Here is a 21,993-nt window from a genome sequence, read left to right as displayed (position 1 = left end):
GAGTTACAGGTACTCAGCACATCTGAAAATGAGTCATTTCCATTTAGGTGCCTAGATGGTGCCCAAAGTCAAGCATAAAAATCAATACATTTGAAATTTTTAGGCTACAAGAGTCAAGCTGCAGCAGGAGTTCTGTGCTAGTACCTCTGCATACATCTAATGCGCTACCTCCCATGACAGCAGCACTGCAGAGCTAATGCCCCTCCTCCACTTTCTCCCAACTCCTGTCTCTCATGTTTCATGAAGGAGATCCTCAGATCCCTTATGCTACATGATAAGAAGAAATTGGACTATTGAGATCAAATTCAATGCTGATTTAGGCCCTATGTAATCCTTTGGATTTCAGTAAGATTTGAGCATGGTGTAATGAATGCAGAATTTCGTTTTGAAGTAGCTTGCACTAAAGTTGGGAATACAGATTTTGGGGAGCAAGAGATTCAGATGCTGACAAGGAACTTTAAGGAAAATACATACTGGGAACATCCCTGATTTCCCCTTTGGAAGCAGCTGCTTTGTGTACCACAGAGAACCCACATATTGGGAGGAGGTTCTCTGGCCAATATAGGACTGGAGTAACTGTTCTATGCTGGTCCCCTCCTCCATTTTTATTACTGCAGTAGCTCTTAGAGGCGCAGGGCCTCATTGTGATAGGCACTGTTCAAACAACACAAGGAACCTGTCTGAATGTACTGCACTCCTGCTATTATTCTCTGCCAGTGAAATGGCCCACAAAGGGTCAGTCAATACAAGCCAGTCCATTTTAGAGCAACCATAGGGCATTAATTGCATCATAAGGCAGTGCAAAGATGGCTTAAAGCTATGCCTAGAAAAGAAGGAATGAACAATCCAGCCTATTCTTCCTTACTTGGCTTTCCTCTAACATACTGCTGGTTCAGCAGGAGGTACTGATAGAAAGTGCCCAGTGATACTGAGTGGAGGAAGAGGGAGCAACTGGGAATTACTGAGCTAAAATCTATCAAGGGACTTAGATCAGAGAAATTAAGTTCTCAGGAAATACATGATCTTGTGCACGCGAGCACTTCATGTTCCCTCAATTTTCTTTAACCATTTCATTTCCTCTGGGGCTGTGCTCCACTGCCGAGCTCCACTGAGCAGGTGAAGACTTTTGTGTTTACTTTTTACAGAAGATCAGGGACATTGGCCTTTAAATCACATCTGTGTTTCTGCAGGAGCTTCTGATATGCTTTTTGACAAGCAAGAATCAGGAGCAAATGTTCAACCTGGCTTCCATTTTTAAAAAAGTAACAAGAAATAGCTTTGGTACCCAGGGACTTACAGGAAATCTCCCATAATTTCCTGGGCTCCCAGAAGCCTTTTAAAATCTGTGAGGAGCCAGTGCTTCAGGAAGCTATTCTGGGAACTGGGGGATACCTGGAGGGTAATGAGACTGCGATGGAGCATTGCAACACTAACGTGGACAGAACTTCAGTCAAACCTGCATGGACACTTACGCTGGTAGTTACACTTGTGATGTCCTGCCAGTTCAGTTACCTATAGTTTGGTTCTTTAGTGCAGGCACAGCCTAAGTGTGTAGCAGAACTTAGGTTGGCTTGAGATATTGGAGCCGCTTCTTTAGCTCCAGGGCAGAACATCCATACCAGGTGCCAGATGAATCCCTGCTTCTCCATCCTGGGAAACTTTGGGCCAGTTGAGAGAGCATATGGTGGCAGTGTGAAGTTAAGGCTCATCAGTTGGGTGCAATAAATCCTACCTTGTGCTGCCATCTAAATGCTTTGCTTCCATGCAGAGTGGGCCATGTTCTAAACCAGTTAAAATTGTCTTGGCTTGCAGATTGTCCCGTAGTGTGAATAGCACATTCCTTTTAAAATATGTTCTTGACACAAGGTAGTTTTGCTACAATAAGTACATGTAGTGAGCACATATGTAGTAACCTAGCCTTAAGAATGGGTCAGATGAAACGTATGCTCCATCCACACTGATAGCATATATTAAAAGAAGAAATCATGTTTAAAGATTCATGATTATAAAATTGCTTCAAAGCAGGGGACGTTTTTGTAGTGTAGCTGGGATCTAAAAGCAGGGCCGGCTCCAGGGTTTTTGCTGCCCCAAGCAGGAAAAAAAAAAAGAAGCCATGATCGTGTTCTGCAGCTCTACTGCCGCTGCTTCAGTCTTCGGTGGCAATTCGGCGGCTGGTCCTTCGCTCCGAGAGGGACTGAGGGACCCTCCACCAAATTGCTGCCGAAGACCCAGACATGCTGCCCCTCACTGTTGGCCGCCCCAAGCAGCTGCTTGCTGGGCTGGTGCCTGGAGCCGGCCCTGTCTAAAAGACTCCAAGCAGAGATACCAAGGGGGTGATCCAAAGATTACTGAAGTCAGTGTAACTAGTCCAGTTCGTATCAATGGACTTTGTATCTGGCTCTAAGTCAAAATACTGATGAAAGCAAGAAAAATTCCTCCATCTCTGTTTTGGGAAGGACAGTAAGTGTACACACCATCACATTATACACTCTTAACCACAGGTCATCAGCAGAGTTTGAACCTGGGACCTTCAACACCAGTTATAGAGATCTCTCCCACTTGAGTTAAAGTAGTAACTCAGTGAGCTGGTAATTGGCTGTTATCCTCTACATAGACTAGCCATTAGACGGGGACAGGAAAAAATACTTTGTACGCATGTTCAATATCATTGACTTTTTAAAAACAGCACTCCCTATTGAAATTAGCTGGGCATGCTCTTTAAAATTCAGTGACACAATCTTGCCATATACAAGAGTCAACCATTTCCTTGCCTATAAAGCAGTCTCATCTGCTTCATTATCCCTGAAAGGTAGTGTTGAGAAATTGATAGATTGATGGGACTGACATTAGGAGCAGCCAAGGAAAAGAATCTGCCTTAGAGCGCAAACTAACCTTGTTTGTTTCAGCATATTCCATTCATGCTCCATTTATGCCTTACCTGAGGGCTACTGGATTGTGATGGACAAAGGATTTACACTCTACTTTGACATATGTTAACCTTTTCAAAATGGTAATTTTTTTCATAAAGTTCCTTAATCATATCTGTCATAATTGCTCTGTAAGGGCCAGATTCTACAGTGCAGCCTTAAAGCCATCTTACCCATTGCAGGAGGGGTCAGCCTGATGGAAGGGTGATTTTCTGTTGAGTGACACAGGAACTCTTGTACCGCTGCTGGCACAGCAGGAAAAAGGGGCCTGGCTCATGCACCCTGGGCTATGTTACCCTGGGTTGTGTTTCAGCTCCCTCAAGGCCTTTGCAGACCATCATAAATTAGAGCATCCCTTAGGCTGCTCTAACAGGATAGACGGAGTAGAGGAAGTGCAAAGGTGAGCATTGGTTAATACGGTACCAGGATCAGGGGAATGGAAATGTGAGCTTTAAGCGACCCTTCCTGACTTGCACTCTGTGTTTCCTCTGTAGTTGAGGATCTGGCCCTAGAGGCTTATGCTTTACTTTTATTGTGCCATTTATTGTGCCTTTCCTTAGGTGATTTTTCTGAGTTCTTGTTTTTCTTCTGAACATAAGTAAAATTAAGTTTGAGCAAAGGCCAGCAATGCAGAAGAGACCTTGCAAAAAAGCAACTTCTTACTCAATAAGATCCAATCCAGCAAAGCATTTAAGCATGTGAATAATCCCAATGGGCCTGATCCAAAGGCAAAATTAAGCTACAGTCTCTAATTTCAGTGTGCCTTGCATCAGGCCAATTGACTTCAGTGGGGATACTCACATGCTTAGCTGTTCTGCTGTATCAGGACATAAAGTAACAATGGCAATTGCTTGTCTGGCTAGCTGGCTGCCATTACTTTGATCACTAACCCTGGATCGCTTTATATTTATTTTGTTGCAGGGAGGACATGCAGCTGAAGACACCTCACAGTAAAATAAATGGACAGCCAAAAGGAATTTCCAGGGCAGATTGTCGGCTGGGTTCAACGTCAAGTTCCCAGGGGGCCCCGGTCAGTCCTGCTAGACACTCAAACGTTAAGAAGGTGTCTGGTGTTGGTGGAACAACCTATGAAATTTCAGTGTAAAATAAAAATTAAAAATTAAAATAAAGAGCCATCCATTAAGCCAGCCATGAAGCTAGGTGCACTGTGAAGACTCAAACAACATCAACCACAAAAGGAGCAGCAGCTGCCAGTGTCCTTTTTGGGGTTTTTTCTGTTTGTTTGTTTTCATCTTTCTCTTTTGCCCAAAAAAAGAGCTGCAGCCTTATTCTTGTGGAAATAAAATTGTACAGTCCATCAGAAACTGTCTCGAACTGACTGCGGAAACTGGCTACCACCTAGCACCACAACCATAGAGATTATTTCTTTCATGAAGGAGAGTGAAAAAGCCATTGTGTATTTGTCTGTCAAACAAAACTGTCATGTAGAAGTTGTGCTGTGATGAAGAATTAATCTGGGGTCATGTTTTTCCTCACCACAAGATTTCTGGCCAGCAAAATCTCGGGACAAGCCACTGGCTAGACTCTTATTTTCTTATAGACATGGAGACCAGACTTGTTTGCAGTCTGTGTGTATGAGAACTACCATTTGTCCCCAAAGCATTGTTGGTGTTATTCCTCCTGCTTTAAAGGAACCAGGCAGGGTGCAGTGACCCTCAAGCATCATGTAGTGTTTTAAAGTCTCTCTCCCCCCCGCCCCCCGGCTCTAGGTGGAGGGGAGAAAGAATAGCAGCAGCTTCTCACTGTCCATGATTCGCCTCCCTGTGTGTGAAATTGTGTGTGTGTGTGCATTTGTGTCTTATGGAATCGGACTGCCACATAAGTAAGGATTTATCATTCCTCCCTGTTGCTCCACCTCCCTCTGTTTTTAAAGGCTTCTTACTCTGAAAAACAAGCCTCTAAAACATAAAAAAAAATCAGATGGGAAAATATCTCTCTCCTCCTTTTTGTTTATGGGATGTATGCAGTAACATGGTTTATTGTCTTGCAGTGGTGCAGTGTGTATAACCTTAGAGGAAAGTTATCATGATCTGTTGAATTTGCAGTGTGTGTGACTGAGCCAAGCACATACCTAGAGAATATAAATTTGCTGCCTGCCTAATGACCACCAGCCCTTAATATTGCTGGGCAGAAAGTTTTTTCCAGTCAATAACTTTTTTCAATATCAGTTATGTCCATTTAGTTCTCTGGGCTTTCCTCCTTCTCCTGCCCCCACAAAGCTATGTTTATCTTGTTGAGTTTTGAGGCAACATTATTTTAAGAACCAAAAAAAAAGCCAGGCAGATAGCATATGGAATCTCTGCCTTCTGTCTGGCTCTTCAGAGGCAAATAGGTTTTGCTGGACATCTAAATTCATCTCCCCTTCAGGATGTTGGCTTCAAAGGGATTAATGTTTTATCTACATGCCATGCTGAAAATGGAGAGATCTCCAGATATTTGATAGTCAGAATTTATGTAACAATGCAGAAAGATAGTTTGTTTTAATGAACACTAAGATTTATTGTCCATTGAGGAAAATACTGACCTCAGCTTTGTCTTAGTTAACATTTGCCTCATGATTCAGTAAATCTTGACAGCCACCTCAATATCTGCTTATTATGTCCCTTGTATATCACATCTCTTTTTGAGAGGTCAGATAGAAATGCATGGTGGGGTTAATCATGCTTCTGAGTAATGTTCTTGGCTTGAACCAGATCATCTGAAGAGAGAAATTTGGAAAGTAACATAGCAGAAATAGACCCAAAGTAATAGTGGACAGCAAAGTAATTATAAGCTTGCAGTGCAGTATGACAGCAAAAAGGCCCAATGACATTTTGAACTGCATACACAGAGGCATCACAGAGCTGAGAAGAAATAGTCCCTCTGTATGGCTTTGGTATAATTTTATCTAGAGTTTTATCATTAGTTACAGGCACTTTATTGCCAGAATTATATTGACAAATTGGATCAAGTTCAGAGGGGAACAATAGCTATAAACAGAGAGCTGGAGAGGCTGATTTAAAAAAAGATTAAGAGCTAAAATGTGTAATTAATTGACTGAGCAATGATTAAGGGAAGGGGGTATGATAAGCTTACAGATATGTAATTTAAAGGATGTAGTCCCAAAGATGATACAGGAGGTTATCACTGGTAGCAAATGTCTTGTATTTAAAAGGAAAAACATTAAACTGAATAGCAGGGGAAGGGGTTGTGGAATAGTCTTCTAGTAGGAAGCCTGATCACTTAGGACATTTAAAACTAAATTGGACAAAGTCTTAGAAAACTTTCTACAGGGATCAATCGTGTACTGGCAAGGGGCTGGTCGAGATGGCCTTATAGTTCTCTTCCATCTTTAATTTCTACTCATCTGCAATTCCAGCACGAATTTAACTCCTTGAGGGGTGAAATTCATCTCTGTGGAGAGAGTAGCACAAGGCCTATGCATCACTTAAGTATCACTTAATGTCACACTTAAGCCATCAAAAGAGGGGTTAAGTGGAACGTAGACTTTGTGTTGGCAGTCTGCACAGGGGCAGATTATATCACCCTGAGTGATTATAAAACCAAGCCATCCAAGTAAGGCTTTTATATTGCACCAGTGTAGCTTTGAAAATATGCATCCCATGGCACTACACTGTGAATATACTTTATGATGTTAGAAAAGAACAATCTACATATTTTAAGGCCAAATAGGCCTTTGAAATTACTACATAAACTCCTGAGCAAGAATGGCTCAATAAGACTAAACACAGTACTATATGTACTATATGTGTAAACCTTTCAAACACTTATAGCCAGGGTTATTTAGCTATAACTCATGGAGAGAGGAAGAAAAATAATTGCATTGGGGATACAAACAATTAGGTTACAGTGCAACTTCTATATACTTTTTCTGAAGGTGGCTTAACTAGAGTTGAGACTCATCTGGCACGTTAGTAGGCTTATGATGGTACTAAAATTCTTTTTTGAAGTTTGCATATAGAGTAGTGTGAATGACCTGGAGATGGAAGTAAATTTTTCAACTCTTCCTGGAAGTAGTATTCTAAGAAGTATTCTAAGAAGTAATTTGAGATTGTACACAGCAAGTTCAGCCCCATTCCCATCTAAGGCCCCAGCCCTGCAACTGGAGCCAAATGAGCACAAGCATCTGCTTGCATAGTTCCTATTGGAGGACTGGGGATCTACTCATTAGCAAAACTGCTGTTGACTTTGGGAGCAAGATCTGGCCCGTGTTATTTTTTCCAGCTTTCCAAAATTACAAGTTCTTCAAGCAATTTACAAATTATTAATGATGTGCTACTTTTACTCACATAGTCCTTCAGTTTTTATAGACAGTAAGGCCCAGAACTTCAGATGGTGTGATTTGGTGTAGCTCTCTTTAAATTGGCTAGCGTTATGCCAATTTACATTCATTGAGGATCTGATCCCCTGGATCGTAACAGAAGATCCACTGCAGGTTAATATGTTTTTTAAGTAGCCTCTTGTTTTGTCTTTCTTAATTTGTACTTCAAAAGTCTTAAATCTTTTTAATATGTTTTTATTTTTAGCAGTAGATTGTATATTATGTCTATTTCTTATTTAAGAAACATCGAGTTTTCATTGCAAATCCCATTTTATTAGCATCATTTCACTGTTCATTCATTCCAGTTTAACACCCAAGTTTCATTTTAGTACAGTATGTCTTGAGAGAGCTGAATCTCTGTAGCTTTAATTAACTGTGTAATAAATAGAGTAACATGATATTAAATGAACCTTACTCCATGAATGGGTGAGAGAGGAGATGTTTTTACGTGAAGCCTTACAATTTTTCTTTTTTTTATTTCTTTGTGTTTTGACTTAATCAGAAGACCTGCATAGCAATGAATTTGAAATGGTGGGCCAAATTCTGCTCCGACTTACAACTATAATTTGGCTCTGTATGTTGAAAACTGGATGTAGAAGTAACTGAGTGAGCAAAAATGTTGTGTTGTCTGAAGGGGAAAAAACCTTAGGGTTCTGTATTTTCATGCAGCTGGGTAATAAAGTTTCAGAGAATTGCAGGCCTGTGATAAGTATATTAAAGAAATCTCTGCCTTGCATTATTGTGGGAGGCTATCACAGGAAGCACACAGCCAACACATGTTTGTATTTACTTTTTAAATTAAATAAAACCCAAATTCAATAATTTCTTTTGGTTAACCTCAGCTGTAAGAGCTACCCAGACCTATGCTTTAATGTCCAAAATCTGATATGTGGCAAATGAGCTGTTTGTGTTGCTGTGTTGAAAATGGAAGCCAAGTATTATCTGAACTTTGCCTAGGATAATTGCATCATGAATACTATAAGGGCGCCTCTTCAGATGATGGCTGCACTCCTATAAAGCTTAAATGATGTGGAAATTGCAATGCAGTTTTCTTTGTACTATACCTCTGGTCCAGCCTAGATATATATATATATTTGAAGAGGGAAGGGTGGGGAGGGTCAATGTTGCTGTCACATAGACAGTTTGGGAAGTTTATGTTGACATGTTTTTACGGTCTATATTTCACCTGTTCTGCCACCTTGAATTGTTGAAATGTATCTGTGCAGGCTTTGTGGAGCTCTGTCTGTAAAACATTTTTGTGGATCTGGTAAAATATGTATATATATATATATATGTATGTGTGTGTGTGTGTGTGTGTATACACACACACACACACACACACTTTGGTATTTTAAGGTGTTACATTTTCCTGGTGTTTCTGCATCAGACTGTATAGCTTCAGGATTGTCCAGAAGGCTCATATGTTCTTTCTACCCCTTTTCTGAGGCCTTGTTAATGTTCCATTGATTACATCACAGTCCATGGGCCAAATCCTAAGTGGCATGGAGCATCTTCAGCTCCCCCTGACTATGCTGAGAGTTGCAGATACTCAGCACCATCCATGGGCTGGCCTCCGTGTATGTGTAAAACGTAGAAGTGTGTGAAATGTGGTAGTCTTGCATGGAACAAAGGTCAATCTGGATGCAAAAACCTCCGGTGGTAAAACACAAAGGGAACTAATTGACTCTTAAATACCTTCTTCTAGATGAGGGTGGAAAACAAGGTGAGATGACTCCTTATGGTAATCTCTGAAGGCACTAGTATTGCCAATGATTAAGTGTGGTAGCGAGGACAGCAGGATGTGTACATCTGACAGATAGCCAAATTCCAGTCTGTCTAACCACCTCTGTCAACCCGTTTGTTTCTAGTCTGTGACAATATGCCAATTAGGTCTGTGCTACTAGTTTATAGTTGATACAGTTGCCAAACCCTCTTAAGAGCAGCTGCTCTGGGATCTTAGAAGCCATAATGTGCAGTATGCAGACTGGTGACACTGAGAAAGGATTCATTCATGAAGAGTGTTCATTGTAAATGCTTGTCATGCTTGTGTGCTGGAGTGTCTTTGAATGATAAAGATTAGGCTATATATATATAAGGATCAGATCCTCAGCTGGTGTAAATCAGCATCACTACATTGATTTCAGTTTAATCAAACGGCTGAGGATCTGGCCCACTATATTTTATATAAAATCATACTGGCTTATTCAGATGTTTTCTATAAGACACAGCTAAATTTACTAAGTTAGCATTAATTTCTCTGATTTCTTTTTTCAGTTCTGTGGGTCAAGTTTCGGCTCACTTTTAAAACTAAATACGAGAACATAATATTTGAAAGAAGGAGAGACAGATGGGAACTACTTGTGCGGGTGAAAATAGCTTTTAGGGGAAGAACAATTACACACTAAGTGGATTTGAATTACTGTCAAAATAATTTTTGTTCGTCTTATCACAATAACTGGAGTTTTTAAAGAAGACATTTCACAGCTGGTAAACCTGTATCATCGAAACATTTCAAAAATGTCTCGGTTAGACATGTCAAACTGTATGGTGAAATATGATTTACTTCCATAGTTAAAAAGAATTCTAAAGAACTGATGGTACATTTGACTGTGCCTTATAAAGATATGCGATATGTGTATATATATATACATAAGTGTGTACATATATTCAAAGAAAACTGGTTACAGATTTGCTCATCTGGTATATTTTAAATGTGCAACTGATTGTTTACAGAAACAAAATTAGGGGCTGTGTCAGCTGCAATATATATATCAAAAATATTTGTTGAAATACAAGCTGAAAATACAATAGAAGGTTAGATCAGAGCTAGCATCTCTGCCAAAGGGTCAGGGGCGGCTCTAGCTTTTTTGCCACTCCAATCACGGCAGGCAGGCTGCCTTCGGTGGCTTGCCTGAGGGAGGTCCGCCGGTCCCACGGCTTCAACATACCTGCCACCGAATTGCCGCCAAATCCGCAGGACCAGCGGACCTCCCACAGGCATGCCGCTGAAGGCAGCCTGACTGCTGCCCTCGCAGGGACCGGCAGGGTGCCCCCCCCCCCCCGCTTGCTGCCCCAGGCACGCGCTTGGAGCGCTGGTGCCGGGAGCCGCCGCTGCAAAGGGTTCTCTTGAAGGCGCTGAAAAAGTAAAATCAAGTAGATGGCAGAGCAATTTTAGACTCTTTTGAGGGACATTTAAAAAAAGGGGCAGTTATGAAAGCTTGGGGAAAATCAGTGTTATTATCTTAGACCTTGTCCTTCAGCTTAGTTCCATATATTTATTTTCACTGGTATACCCTCCTATTGCCCCATATCTTATGTATTCACCTTCTTTCAAATCCATTGCAGAAAGCAGGTTACAGGACCTGATGATCTTGCTGTGGTAAATCCTTTGTTCCAGTTCTGTTCTATGCATGTCTCCGTATCCCTAAGTGTATGCAATATGGCCGTCTTGTTAGTATATGATGTCTATTAGCATACTTCCTGGACCTGGATCTACAAAGACAGGAAACATGCCTGGTGCTCAAAGGAATAAAGCAGGGTGAGTCTGGAAGGGTGGGTTGCATTTCCTAAAAGAGGATAAGAGGATAGAAAAATTGAAGTAATTCCTCAAACAAAGCAGTCTTGGAAAAGCTGGCTCATGTACAGCAGCAAGACACCTTGTTTCTCATTGACCTTGGCAGAATTTCATTAGCCCTTTAATGTGAGCAAACTGACCTCAAACAATTTCTTCCTCAGTAGATACACAGCCATGTACACAGCTATGGCTTAAGCATATTTTTGGACATTAGATCTTGTTTCAGAGTGAGATAAGTGAGTCTTGGTATAAATGATTCATCCTTTCTGGTGATTGTGAAGAAGAACTTACATTATCCATGTTATCTTTCCCCTACACTTTCTTTCCCTCATACTATCTCATACCATGTAGCTATCCTGTTACATTTTGTTCACATTCATTCCTTTTTGTGGATGCTTCAGAAACTTGTACCATAGAACTGGGGTTCTCTATTGTTCTTCTTCAACAGTAACTAACTGTGTGTAGGAATTAAAGAGGATTAACACTAGCTGTCCTCCATGTATTAGATCTAGTGTGTAGATCCACTCCCAGAATATCTGGCCTCAACAGCAATAGCAGACATGGAAACACTGGCTGTCTGGTCAACATGAAAATGATCAGCATCTGCAGATATTCCAGCTATCCATTCCTCATTAATCAAAGTTGCTCAGGACTTCCTGTGCACAACCCTTTAAGTGGAGAAACCCAGTTTGTGGTCCAGTGCTATGGCAGAAGAGTATGTTATGATTTATGGGCCAGATTCTGCTTCCAATGGGCCTTCCAATAGTCAAACAGAATCTGAAGACTCCTCATGGGAGAAGAGAAGTACAGCCAACACAAAAGTTCAAAATTTGCTGTTCTGTTCTTTCTTTTTCTCTGCATTCTTCTCTTGAGCCTTCAAGGCACATCTGGTTCATATTTTCAAGCTTTTCTTCACAACCATAAGGACTTATTGTTTTAAAATGAAAGCAGGGATTCTCACATGATCATGACTCCAGGAGCTGGAGTTTTAAGCAAAACATCAAATATTCTGAGACTTGCCATAAAATCCTGAGAGTTGGCAACACTATAATGTAATTTCCTAACAAACACCTTAGGGAAGTCCTATTTGCATAGTGGCTGTTCACAGAGCCTGACTCACCACAGCATTAGGCCAGTGTGACACTATTGATTTACACTGGTGTAAAACTGGGGTAACATCGTGAATTAGAGCCCCATAGCCATCTCTGTGTTGTGACTAGCAAAACTCTTGGCTCAAAATTAATCCTTTGGCAATTCTCCTGCATTTGTTTGTTTGAAAAAAGAATATAGTTACTTTCCTGCCTACCCTGACCAAGAAACCATCTGATGATATGATATGGATTCTGTTGGCTAGTGTATGCTCCAAGTTCGGGACTTTCAAAGCCAGATTATGTGAATTGGATGTCCAGTCCCTTTGACAGCTTTGCAAGTCCCATCTTAAATTTAAGATTCACTGAGACAAACAATGGTAATATTCATGCTGTCTTTAGCATTCCAGCCAAAACATGTTCTTGCTTGGATTTCAACATCGCCATGCAATCCTTGTGCCAGTGCATGAGAACCAGATGAGGAAACTGACTGGAAACGAAAATGAAATTGTCCCATCTGTTTTCAGTCTGAGATCTGGTTGGAGTGCAGAAAGCAAGCAACGAGTAAAAAGGTGACTAGATTTCTTAAATTATTTCAGTTTTAAATGATGTAAGGTATCATTGTTAATTACTCAAGTAAGACATTTTGTGTTTTAAAAATTTCCCCTTTGCAAAAAAACCAAAACCAAAACCTAACCACCTTACAAATTTAAATGGTTTAAAAACCCTTCTTCTAACAAGGGCGTGTAGGGTACCTGCCACGTAAAATCCTCAGGACCCTATTGAAATTTCCAGGGTTTATTTAATCTCTTAAAAATCCCACCACTCCATATCAGTGCTCACTTACTGGAATGTTTTTGCTCCATGGGGTCAAGAGTACCATTCTGAGGATGCACTTAAACTATTGCCTGGACTTGATGCCTGCTGGGAAAACTCTCATTGAGATAGTTTAGGGAAAAGATTAAGAGAATATACCAGGTTTGCCTTGGAAGTTGATGCCTGAGTAAGAGATTAAGGAAAAGTTAGGCTGTCATCTGAGTAATGTATCGCTTTGGAATTACCATCCATATTTTGGAACCAAAGTGTCCTTAAGTGAGTGTGTATTGAGCCACAGCTGCACACATGGTCATTAACAGAGACTGACCCTAGGGCTTTCCACACCAAAACCACAGCCTTGGCCACCTGAGATAAACAAATAACTCTCTTAGATAGGGCATGAGAGAGTACCTGTTTCCAGAGAGACATGATACCACACAGTAAGCCCCTGAATTACATGTGCACAGCTCCCAATTAAGTGGTGAAATCCTAACCCCATTAAAGTGAATGAGAGTTTTGCCATTGACTTCAGTGGATCTTGGATTTCATCCAATGTGTAATTCTTAAGTGGCAACTTTAGGACGTAAGTTATCTAACATTAGCACAACATTTAGGGCTCCTAATTAGAACTGGTAAAAAACTTTCAATAATTTTCAACAAAAAAAGGACATTTTTTTGTGAAAACTTTCACCAATATTTCCCCATTTTTTGACTAGCTCTACTTCTAAGGGCCCTGCTGCAGCACACCCACAAAGCCTGTGTAAAAGGGCTCTATACGGGGGATCTAAGAGGGCCTGGGATGAGGAAGGAATCCTTCATCCACAAGCTAGGGTTTTGGTAATGGAGCAGCAAAGCAGTACTCAGAGTCTTCCTGCATCCACCTCCATGGGAAATGTATAGCTGTGGATCATGGGCCATGGCTGATAGGTCAGTTCCCATACCATGTCCCCAGACCACCTGCACTGTAGCAGAGAAGCACTGTGCCTATGGAGGTGAATAGATTCCGTGTGGTTCACATACACTGGAACCACAGCAGTTCCACTGTGTTGAAAGACTCCTTCACCCATTTTAGAAGAGTGACAGCATATTGTCCTAAGTTACTGAATATCTTCAAAACGCTTCAGGATCCTTGGATGATAGGCACTAGGGGATCACAATTTTATATTATAACGTCTATTATGGCAAACAAAGCCCACAATAATAATAAAAAACAAGGCATTGGAGGGAATAAATGTTGTTGTCCTGATAGTTCCTCTTGTGAGATCGCACATTAAATGACTTCATGCTACCAACAAACATATTTCCAAATATCCCTATCCTTTTGCTCTTGTTTGTTTTATTTTAAAGCTCTGGAGAAGGATTTGATATAAGATTTGTAGATACAAGTTAATGGTCTGATCCTGCAGCCTAAATCAGGAAAAACTCCCATTGCTGTCAATGCAACATCTGAGTAAATTCAATGAATTTCACTGTGGGCTCAGTCCTGCAACCCTTACCCTGCTAGTCCGGTTGGTCTCAGGATCAGGCCCTAACTGACTCAGTGAAAGATGTTTAAAATTACACATTTAAAAACGGGGATGCAAATGCTTGTAAATAGATGGGTTATGATATGAACAGAGTGATTTTTCAGATAAGTTTTATAACAAAATGCAAACATACAGATTCTTTCCATGTAGTTGGTCACAATCTAATGTACATTAGATAACAAAATGTGCACATTTTGCACAGGTATTGTATTGGCATTTTCCCAGTATTAGGTTTTGTGATTTGCAGAAACCAGTTATATGGTAGTAGTTATATGGTCAATATGAAGGATGATCTGGTGGGTAAGGCACTGGAATGGGCTTCAGGAGAACTGGGTTCAGTTCCTGGCTCAACCATAGATTTTTTGTTTGACTTTGGGCACATCATTTAATCGCTCTGTGCCTCGGGTCCCCCTGTGTCAAATGGGGGATACTGTCTCCTGACCTCACAAGGGTGTTGTGAATCTTTGCAAGGGCTCAGATCCTATAGTGATGAGGATTAGATAGATACACCCCACAGGTATCCAGGAGCAATTCTGTAGCTTTGTGCATTTTCAACTCCAAGCTAAAGACTTTAGCATCTTTTTAAACTGCTTCCTTGGGGATGGAGTTTTGAGGCTGATTGTCTGATGGATGTTGTTTATGGGAATCTAGGTCTCAAATGCTGACTTTGAAAGACCAATTTAGTACAGATCCGAAACAACTTTCTGCCTTGATTCTTTCTTTGACCTTTTGAATATTTCCTTATAATGTTTATCCCTCTGCCGATAATACCTGCTTTACAATGTCCTATTTATTCCAAAAGGATATATGCATGACTGCCTTAAGCAACTTAGCTCTCCTTTCCCTGCTTATTGGGATGGTTGTACATATAATTTTTTTTTTCAAACAATGAGCAGAAATACAGTAGAATAAACTGCAGTAGATTGAGTGGCCTTAGAAAGGGGATACTACATCTTACTGAACTGTGGGTTTGTAGCACAGAATACAGAGTGACAATGGGCTTTTGGAGCCACGGCCAAGGTGTGAATTGCTGAGGAAATACAACTTTTTTTATTTTTTCTTGAGAGCTAAAAAGCGACTATGTTGCCATGACAAAAAAAGTTATTACTTCCTGTCTTTTTTGTGTCCATTTTAATGTTGTACAGAAATACATATAAATATATATCTGATGCCCAGTATTCATAGCACATGAAGGATATCAAAGAAGGAATAAAATCATATATTGGTGTAAAAAATATTTCCATTGCTAAGATGGTCCTTTCTCCAGGACCCTGTTTTTAATCATAATTTGAAAGTGGTTGGGAGGGTTAAAAATAATAACTCTTTGGATGTTTAAGATATGAAAACACACCCTGCTTTTAAGGGCTAGTTGGTAGGCGTGTGTGTGTGTGAGAGAGAGTGTGTGTGTAAATACAATTTGCATGAGTTTATTTAAATGTAAAGGCAAATTAAATATATTTATTTTCACTTGTATTAAAGCACAGAATGGCTGCCTTTTTCAAAACCTGTAACCCTAAGTAAGAAAATATACCATGGTAATTTACTGTATTTCTCCCTCATTTTTTTACCGAATTTATAATACTGTTCTCTCTGGGTATTTTACTTTTCATTTAATTTCCAAAATAAATTTTTTTCTTGTGTTTTATCTACATGAATTCTTTAGATATATATAAAGAGTCTGTATAGATATCTAAAGTGCTGGAGATTGCAGAGTCCCATTTTAGCATCATGTCATGTGCTGGCGAAGGATCTTTATTTAGGCTGTGAGGGGTTTTGTTTACGTACTGGCAAAGATAATGTGGAAAAATCACACACAAATCAGTTTCCAAAAGAAAAGGAAGAGAGACCAGAACAATGGCCCCTCCTCCTGCCCTGTCCTCCCTGGGGCTGTAAGAGTGCACCCACAATCCCTGTTCCCTGAGGAATATTCTCCCTTCTTTCATAGATTCATAGAAAGCCAGAAGGGACATTGTGATCATCTAGTCTGATTTCCTTTGTAACACAGGCCAGAGAACTTCTACAAAATAATTCCGACAGCACATCATTTAGAAAAATGTCCAATCTTGATTTTAAAATTGTCCGTGATGGAGAATCCACTGTGACTCTTGGTAAGTTGTTCCAACGTTAAAAATGTACACCTCATTTCCAGTCTGAATTTGTCTAGCTTCAACTTCCAGCCATTGGAGAGTGTTATACCTTCCTCTGCTAGATTGATTAATCAAGGCCCCCCTTAACCCCATCAAGGACAAAGACTAGCCCCTCTGAGGTATGTTTCTGGTACGCAGGGGTGGCTCTAGCTTTTTTGCCATCCCAAGCACGGCAGTCAGGCATGCCCGCGGGAGGTCTGCCGGTCCCGTGGCTTCGGCATACCCGACGCTGAATTGCCACTGAATCCGCGGGACTGGCAGACCTCCCATAGGCTTGCTGCCGAAGGCTGCCTGACTGCTGCCCTCGCAGGGACCAGCAGCGTGCCTCCCGCGGTTTGCCGCCTCAGGTACGCGCTTGTAGCGCTGGTGCCTGGAGCTGCTGCTGCCAGTACAGGTTGGAAGGTCATAAGTGGAATACTTGCCCTTTTGAAGGTTGGCATTGTGGGAGGGGATACAATGGTCTGAGGAAGGCAAGAATCTTGACAGAAATGGGACATGATCTTTGGAACAATCCATTAAATTCCGATGTATAATTTGTTAGCTGGAATTTGTAAGCCTCCTGTATGTGAAAAGGGACAGGAAGAGGAAGGGGTTCCGCACCACTCTGTGGATATCACAGACAATTTAGATCAGAGCACCAGACCGCCCGAGGAGGATGAGCATAAGATAGATGAGGTAGAAGATGTGCCAAAGTTAGAGTTTGAGGTACCCCTGACAGAAATGAATCCTGGGAAGCAGGTGTGGGTCCAGGGGACCATCAGAATGCAAACTAGGGCCCAAAGGGAGGAAGCTGGCACCCAAATGGTGCAACAGAGGGTTGCTGTAGAGCCCCAGATAACACGAGGAGGGGGATGCTCGAATGGGGAACTGTGAGGTAACAAGGGAAGTGTGAGTAGCTCAAATCCCTTTTTCAGGGTGCCTGGGAATAACTGGCTGAGGAACGTCCGGCAACCTTAGCACACAAGAGGCTGCCTGCTAATTATGGTGAGCAAGCTGGAAGGGGAGCTGGAGACTCTGAGAGCCCAGACCATTCAGGCATGTAGTCGGCAACACCAATGAAATGGCCAGGGGAAAATAGGGTGCAGGTATTTTCTCTAGGAGATCTTGCCCTGGTGTGGGCAAAGTTCTAAAGGGGGCACGGTATGTAATAGGGTGGCTTGTCCTATGGGCTGGAGACCCTGGGGCTTAGCGAACCCTGATTACAGAATGGGCCCTGCTTGAGGGGAATCAGGCAATTCCCTATAAAGAAAAGAAGGTGGATCCAATAAAAGGGGGGAAGCCCAGGGAGGTGCAGCTATGCTGTTGGATATTGCAGGGAGAATAAAAAAGACTCCTGCAGGGCCATGACACCAGGTAGCTTGGAAGGTGAATCCTGATGAGCAGGAGGCTCCTGGAGGATGGGAAACCCTGACTGTATTTGGGACCAGACGTCACAACCCCAGTGAGGTAACGCTGGGAGATCACACCAGGATGGAAGATGAGCCCTGGAGGTGAGAGAAAACGCCCAGAGCTAAGTATGCACTTTTTATTTGTGTTGTTATAAGGGACTTTAGTTTGGGACTCTGGGTTGTTATAAACTGGTTCTGATATTAAACAAGCCCCAAACCGGGGTATTTTTAACCAGAAAGAGCCTCCTGTGAGTTCATAAAGGGCCCCAAAATGAGGAAGAAGAGGTAGGGAGCGTGCAGAGAAACCTCTGGCCAGGAGAGGGTGCTCACTACACAACAGTCCTATTACAGAGCTGTAAGGTAAGAAACTTCTCCTTGTGGTGTTAGTTCCTTCTGTGTTCAGACACACAGGACTTTGTACATTCCTTGTAAATAACCAAGATGCCATCTAAGAAAATAGCAGGACTCCATCAATGTCTACTTCCAACCGGAAGATCTCCAGGGCTCTGAACTTTGACTTAATAGGAGTACAACTGGTGTAAGAAGCAGGATCCAGTTTCCAAGGAGAGAGATTGTCAACTGTTCCTGTTGAACCAAAATGGAACTAATAATGGAGGTGCTTGCAGAAATAAAAAATGGCCAACGGGATTTAAAACTTCACAAAGGAAACTTAAAGCAGCATCTGGAGCACTCCCAGAAAGGGCTGATGGCTGCTGCCTGGCAGGCAGAGGACAAATCTTTGTTGGAGTGACACCAACTGCAAAGTTTCTAGGCAGGTTGGGAAGCCCAGCTGCAAGCCCTCAGGCTGGAATGGCAAGACAGATCAAGGACGTGACTAGCAAACTGACTGCCATAGATCAGCAGTTTTCTCCTGAAATAGTGGAGACCGTGCAAGCTTTAGCCAGCATGGAACTTGCCACCATAGATGAACTGCAGCAAGGACTCAGTGAGCTGAAAATTCAGCTCCAAAAGGAAATCCAAGAATCACAGGTCACAGTGGAAAGCAGCTGCTTAGCTGAGGAATTGAGCCACGCAGGGGACTTGAATAAGACTGGATATTTACAACCGTTTTCTACCCCAGTTGTAACCCACAGTGGCCCAGACGGGAGAGGTCAGGCTGTTCCAGCCTAAATAATGCAAAAGCCTCACTATCTTTGAAGGAAAAACATCCTTGGAGCATAGGTGCTGGAAGTAGGGGTGCTGGAGGTGCTGCTGCACCCCTGGCTTGAAGTGGTTTCCAGTATATACAGAGTTTACCGTTTGGTTCAATGACTCTCAGAACCCCCACTATAAAAAATGTTCCTGTACCCCTACCTGAGAGGCTCCGTTGGCTCAATTCAACATGATAGCCTCAAATGAATGGCTGGGAAGAAGGACAGAAAGGGAGTTTTCTAGCAGCCAGCTTGGTGGCTCAGCTCTGGTGGTGCTACAGAACTTACCCCTAGGAAAGAGAGAGAATTATGCAGACCTGATACAAGCCCTTGACTTGCAATTTGGAGCTAGCCATCAATCTCAGCTGGCCAGCACACAGCTAGGAGCTAGAAGAGGGAAAGAGGAAACCCCATCTGAGCAGGAGAAGGACATGAAGAGACTTGTGTTCCTGGCATACCCAGATACCCCAGAACCCTTCCAGAATAGGGTGGCAATGGACCAATTTATAGATGTTTGTCTGGACTTGTAGATCAAGATCAGCAAAAGGAGGCCAAAGGCACTTCAAGAAGCTGGGGGATTTTGCCACAGAAATTGAATCTTTTGTTGCAGCAGAGTGTTGGAAGAGGAAACAGCTGCTCATGAGGAAAATGGAAGCTGATCACCAGGAGCCCTGTAAGTACAGCTCTGTGTCTAATATGCATAATAAAAAAGAGGATTCTAATTTAATTCATACTGAATTATAACAGAGTACAAATTTGATTTGTAAAACAAGGGAAATTGACAGTATTGCAAAAATGTAAAGGAAACAGTTCAGTTAAATGCTGCTACTATGACAAAACTGAGCAAGAAAGGATTGTTATAAATCTAAGGCAGGCCAAGACCGACTGCTGCAGGTGTCTTGAGAGATACTTTGAGAAATGGGGGAATGCCAAGCTGAAGGGGCAAAGGTACAAGGATCAGCCCCACTGTTTTTGTTTAGATCCGTGCAGTTAAATAACAATAATGGGAGTTTGGCTATTGGGTATGTAATAGGACCTATGATATGTATAGGGATAGTTGACACAGGCTCAAACATAACAGTTATTAGACCCGTCACACTAAAAAGGCTAGGGAATAGGGGATCCAGAACTGAATCACCTAATTGGTCTCAAATAGAGACTGTGACGGGGGCAAGGGCACCCATCTGAAAATATGGTTTTGACCATTGGACCTCTGCAATTTGAGCAAGAAGTCTGTGTGGCTGAAACAGTGGATGAGCTAATAATTGGCTTGGATTTCAGTATGGCTAATAACTGTGTAATAAGTGTCAGGAAAGGTGTCTTACATATTCCGTCTGTGGAAATTCCCTTTGGAGAAATGACCCGGGTGAGATAAATGGTTTGTAGTCAGTTGGTCTGCAGTGAATGAATTGCCCTGCCCTGGAGGCACAACCATAGAACAACTACATGCTGTGGTAGCTGTCCAGCAAGGGAAAGATATGGAGTGGGTGAAACCTGTTTTGATTTTCAGGCTCTTCGATATGCAAGTGGGATCTTAAAGTACATCTGCACTGTGATTAAAAACCCTGCGGTACTGAGTCTCAGAACCCAGGCCAGCTGACTTGGGCTTGCTGGGCTCTGGGTAGATGTTCAGGCTCAGGCTGGCGCTCAGGACCTCTCACAAGGTCTCAGAGCCTGGGCTCCAGCCTGAGCTGGAACAGCTACCCTGCAATTTTATAGCCCAGCAGCCTGAACCCTGGGAGCTTGAGTCAGCTGATCTAGGCCAGCCCTGGCCGTGCTGCGGGTCTTTTATCGCAGTATACACATACCCTTAGCTGTTAAAGCTCTTGTGGATCTGAATCAGGAACCGATCTCTGTTCATTTGCTGAATGTTTCTGACAGGCTGCACATAAAGAAGGGAAACCATTTCAGCAGTCAGCAGAGTGTGATTTAGCATTTTCAGACTCTTGTGATTGATCCTGACTTGGGCTATCCATGTTTCAAAACACCTTTCCTATTGGACACAGATGCTAGTGTTTGCACTTAGGTGGACAAAATTTCAGCTTGGCTGCCCCCCGGGAATCTGAGAATATAGCTGTGGAAGTTAAGGCGGGAAAAGTTGTCAGAGGTGAATCCCTCATTCAAACGGAAGGGCAGGTCAGCAAATTCTACAGAAACAATAGGGTTCCTCCGGGGCTGATTGAAAAGGGCCTCTCCCTGATTGTTGAAAGGAAATCTCTGGAGGGAAAAGCCCCAGATTCAGGTGTGAATAAATTCTTGTATGTTGGTGATATGAAACTATTCTGACAGAAACACGCTGTCCATAGGTAAATAATGAATCTTCTATCATTTTTAACTTAAATTATTTCTTTTCTTTCTGTTTGGGTTGGGTGGTTGGGGGCTCACTATTTTAGGCCTCATCAGGATAGTGAGTGTAGCTGAGGTGGGGAGTGTTGTTATGAGCTGGGTGAAACCTTGTTATGGATTAAGACCCCACTGAAACTGATAGGCGGGAACTCAGCTTTCAGTTAACACAACTGTATGCATAAGCCCCCCACCTACAACAAAAAGTGTGTGTGAACCCACCTAGGCGTGTTTGTCTGAATGTTGCGTTGGGTAGAGGTCATGTGGGTGAGGGTGTGTGAGAGAGAGCGTCCGCGCGAAGACAGATCACACAGAAACTGAGAACAGACAAAAACAGCAAGAAAGCCAAGCAGGAGGCAGTAAGAACAGTGTGATGCTGGAAAAAGAGAGAGAGCTTTTTGGCCAGGTGGTGACTTCAGAAGCTTGGGAGCTGTAAGCTAAGAAACTGCTGCTTTTTTTCTTAGCCCCTTCAGTGTTCAGAGACGCAGGACTTTGTAGATTCCTCATAAATAAAGAAGCTGGCATCAAAGAACATTCCAGACCTAAATTTCTACTTCCAATTGAAATATCCCTAGGGCCCCAGACATCGACTAGCCTCTTGGATCCAAAGGGGGCAACCGTATGTTACATGCTGCACTGTGCAGTGGAGTAGACTGAACACAGGCCCGGGGACCAAGAGACCTGGGTCCTA

General features: G+C 42.2%; 1 protein-coding gene across 7 annotated transcripts in view; it reads left to right on the top strand.

Annotated features, from left to right (window-relative positions):
- Positions 1–21,993, top strand: part of ZDHHC8 (zinc finger DHHC-type palmitoyltransferase 8) — a 221,144-nt gene that overhangs the window by 165,595 nt on the left and 33,556 nt on the right. For 6 of the 7 annotated variants that reach the window (XM_039505780.1, XM_039505779.1, XM_039505778.1 and 3 more), the window contains one exon: positions 3,849–8,365. The exons of the other annotated variant lie outside the window; for it this stretch is intronic. In XM_039505780.1, the coding sequence (XP_039361714.1) occupies positions 3,849–4,032 (184 nt within the window). In that variant the 3' untranslated portion in view covers positions 4,033–8,365. Of the gene's footprint in view, positions 1–3,848; positions 8,366–21,993 lie in introns of those variants that run through there. 7 annotated transcript variants of the gene reach the window in all.

This window comes from Mauremys reevesii, linkage group 18, assembly GCF_016161935.1.
Source record: "Mauremys reevesii isolate NIE-2019 linkage group 18, ASM1616193v1, whole genome shotgun sequence".
NCBI classification, from domain to species: domain Eukaryota; kingdom Metazoa; phylum Chordata; order Testudines; family Geoemydidae; genus Mauremys; species Mauremys reevesii.
Note: the sequence above shows the minus strand (reverse complement) of the source record. Positions and strands in the feature narration are given on the sequence as shown.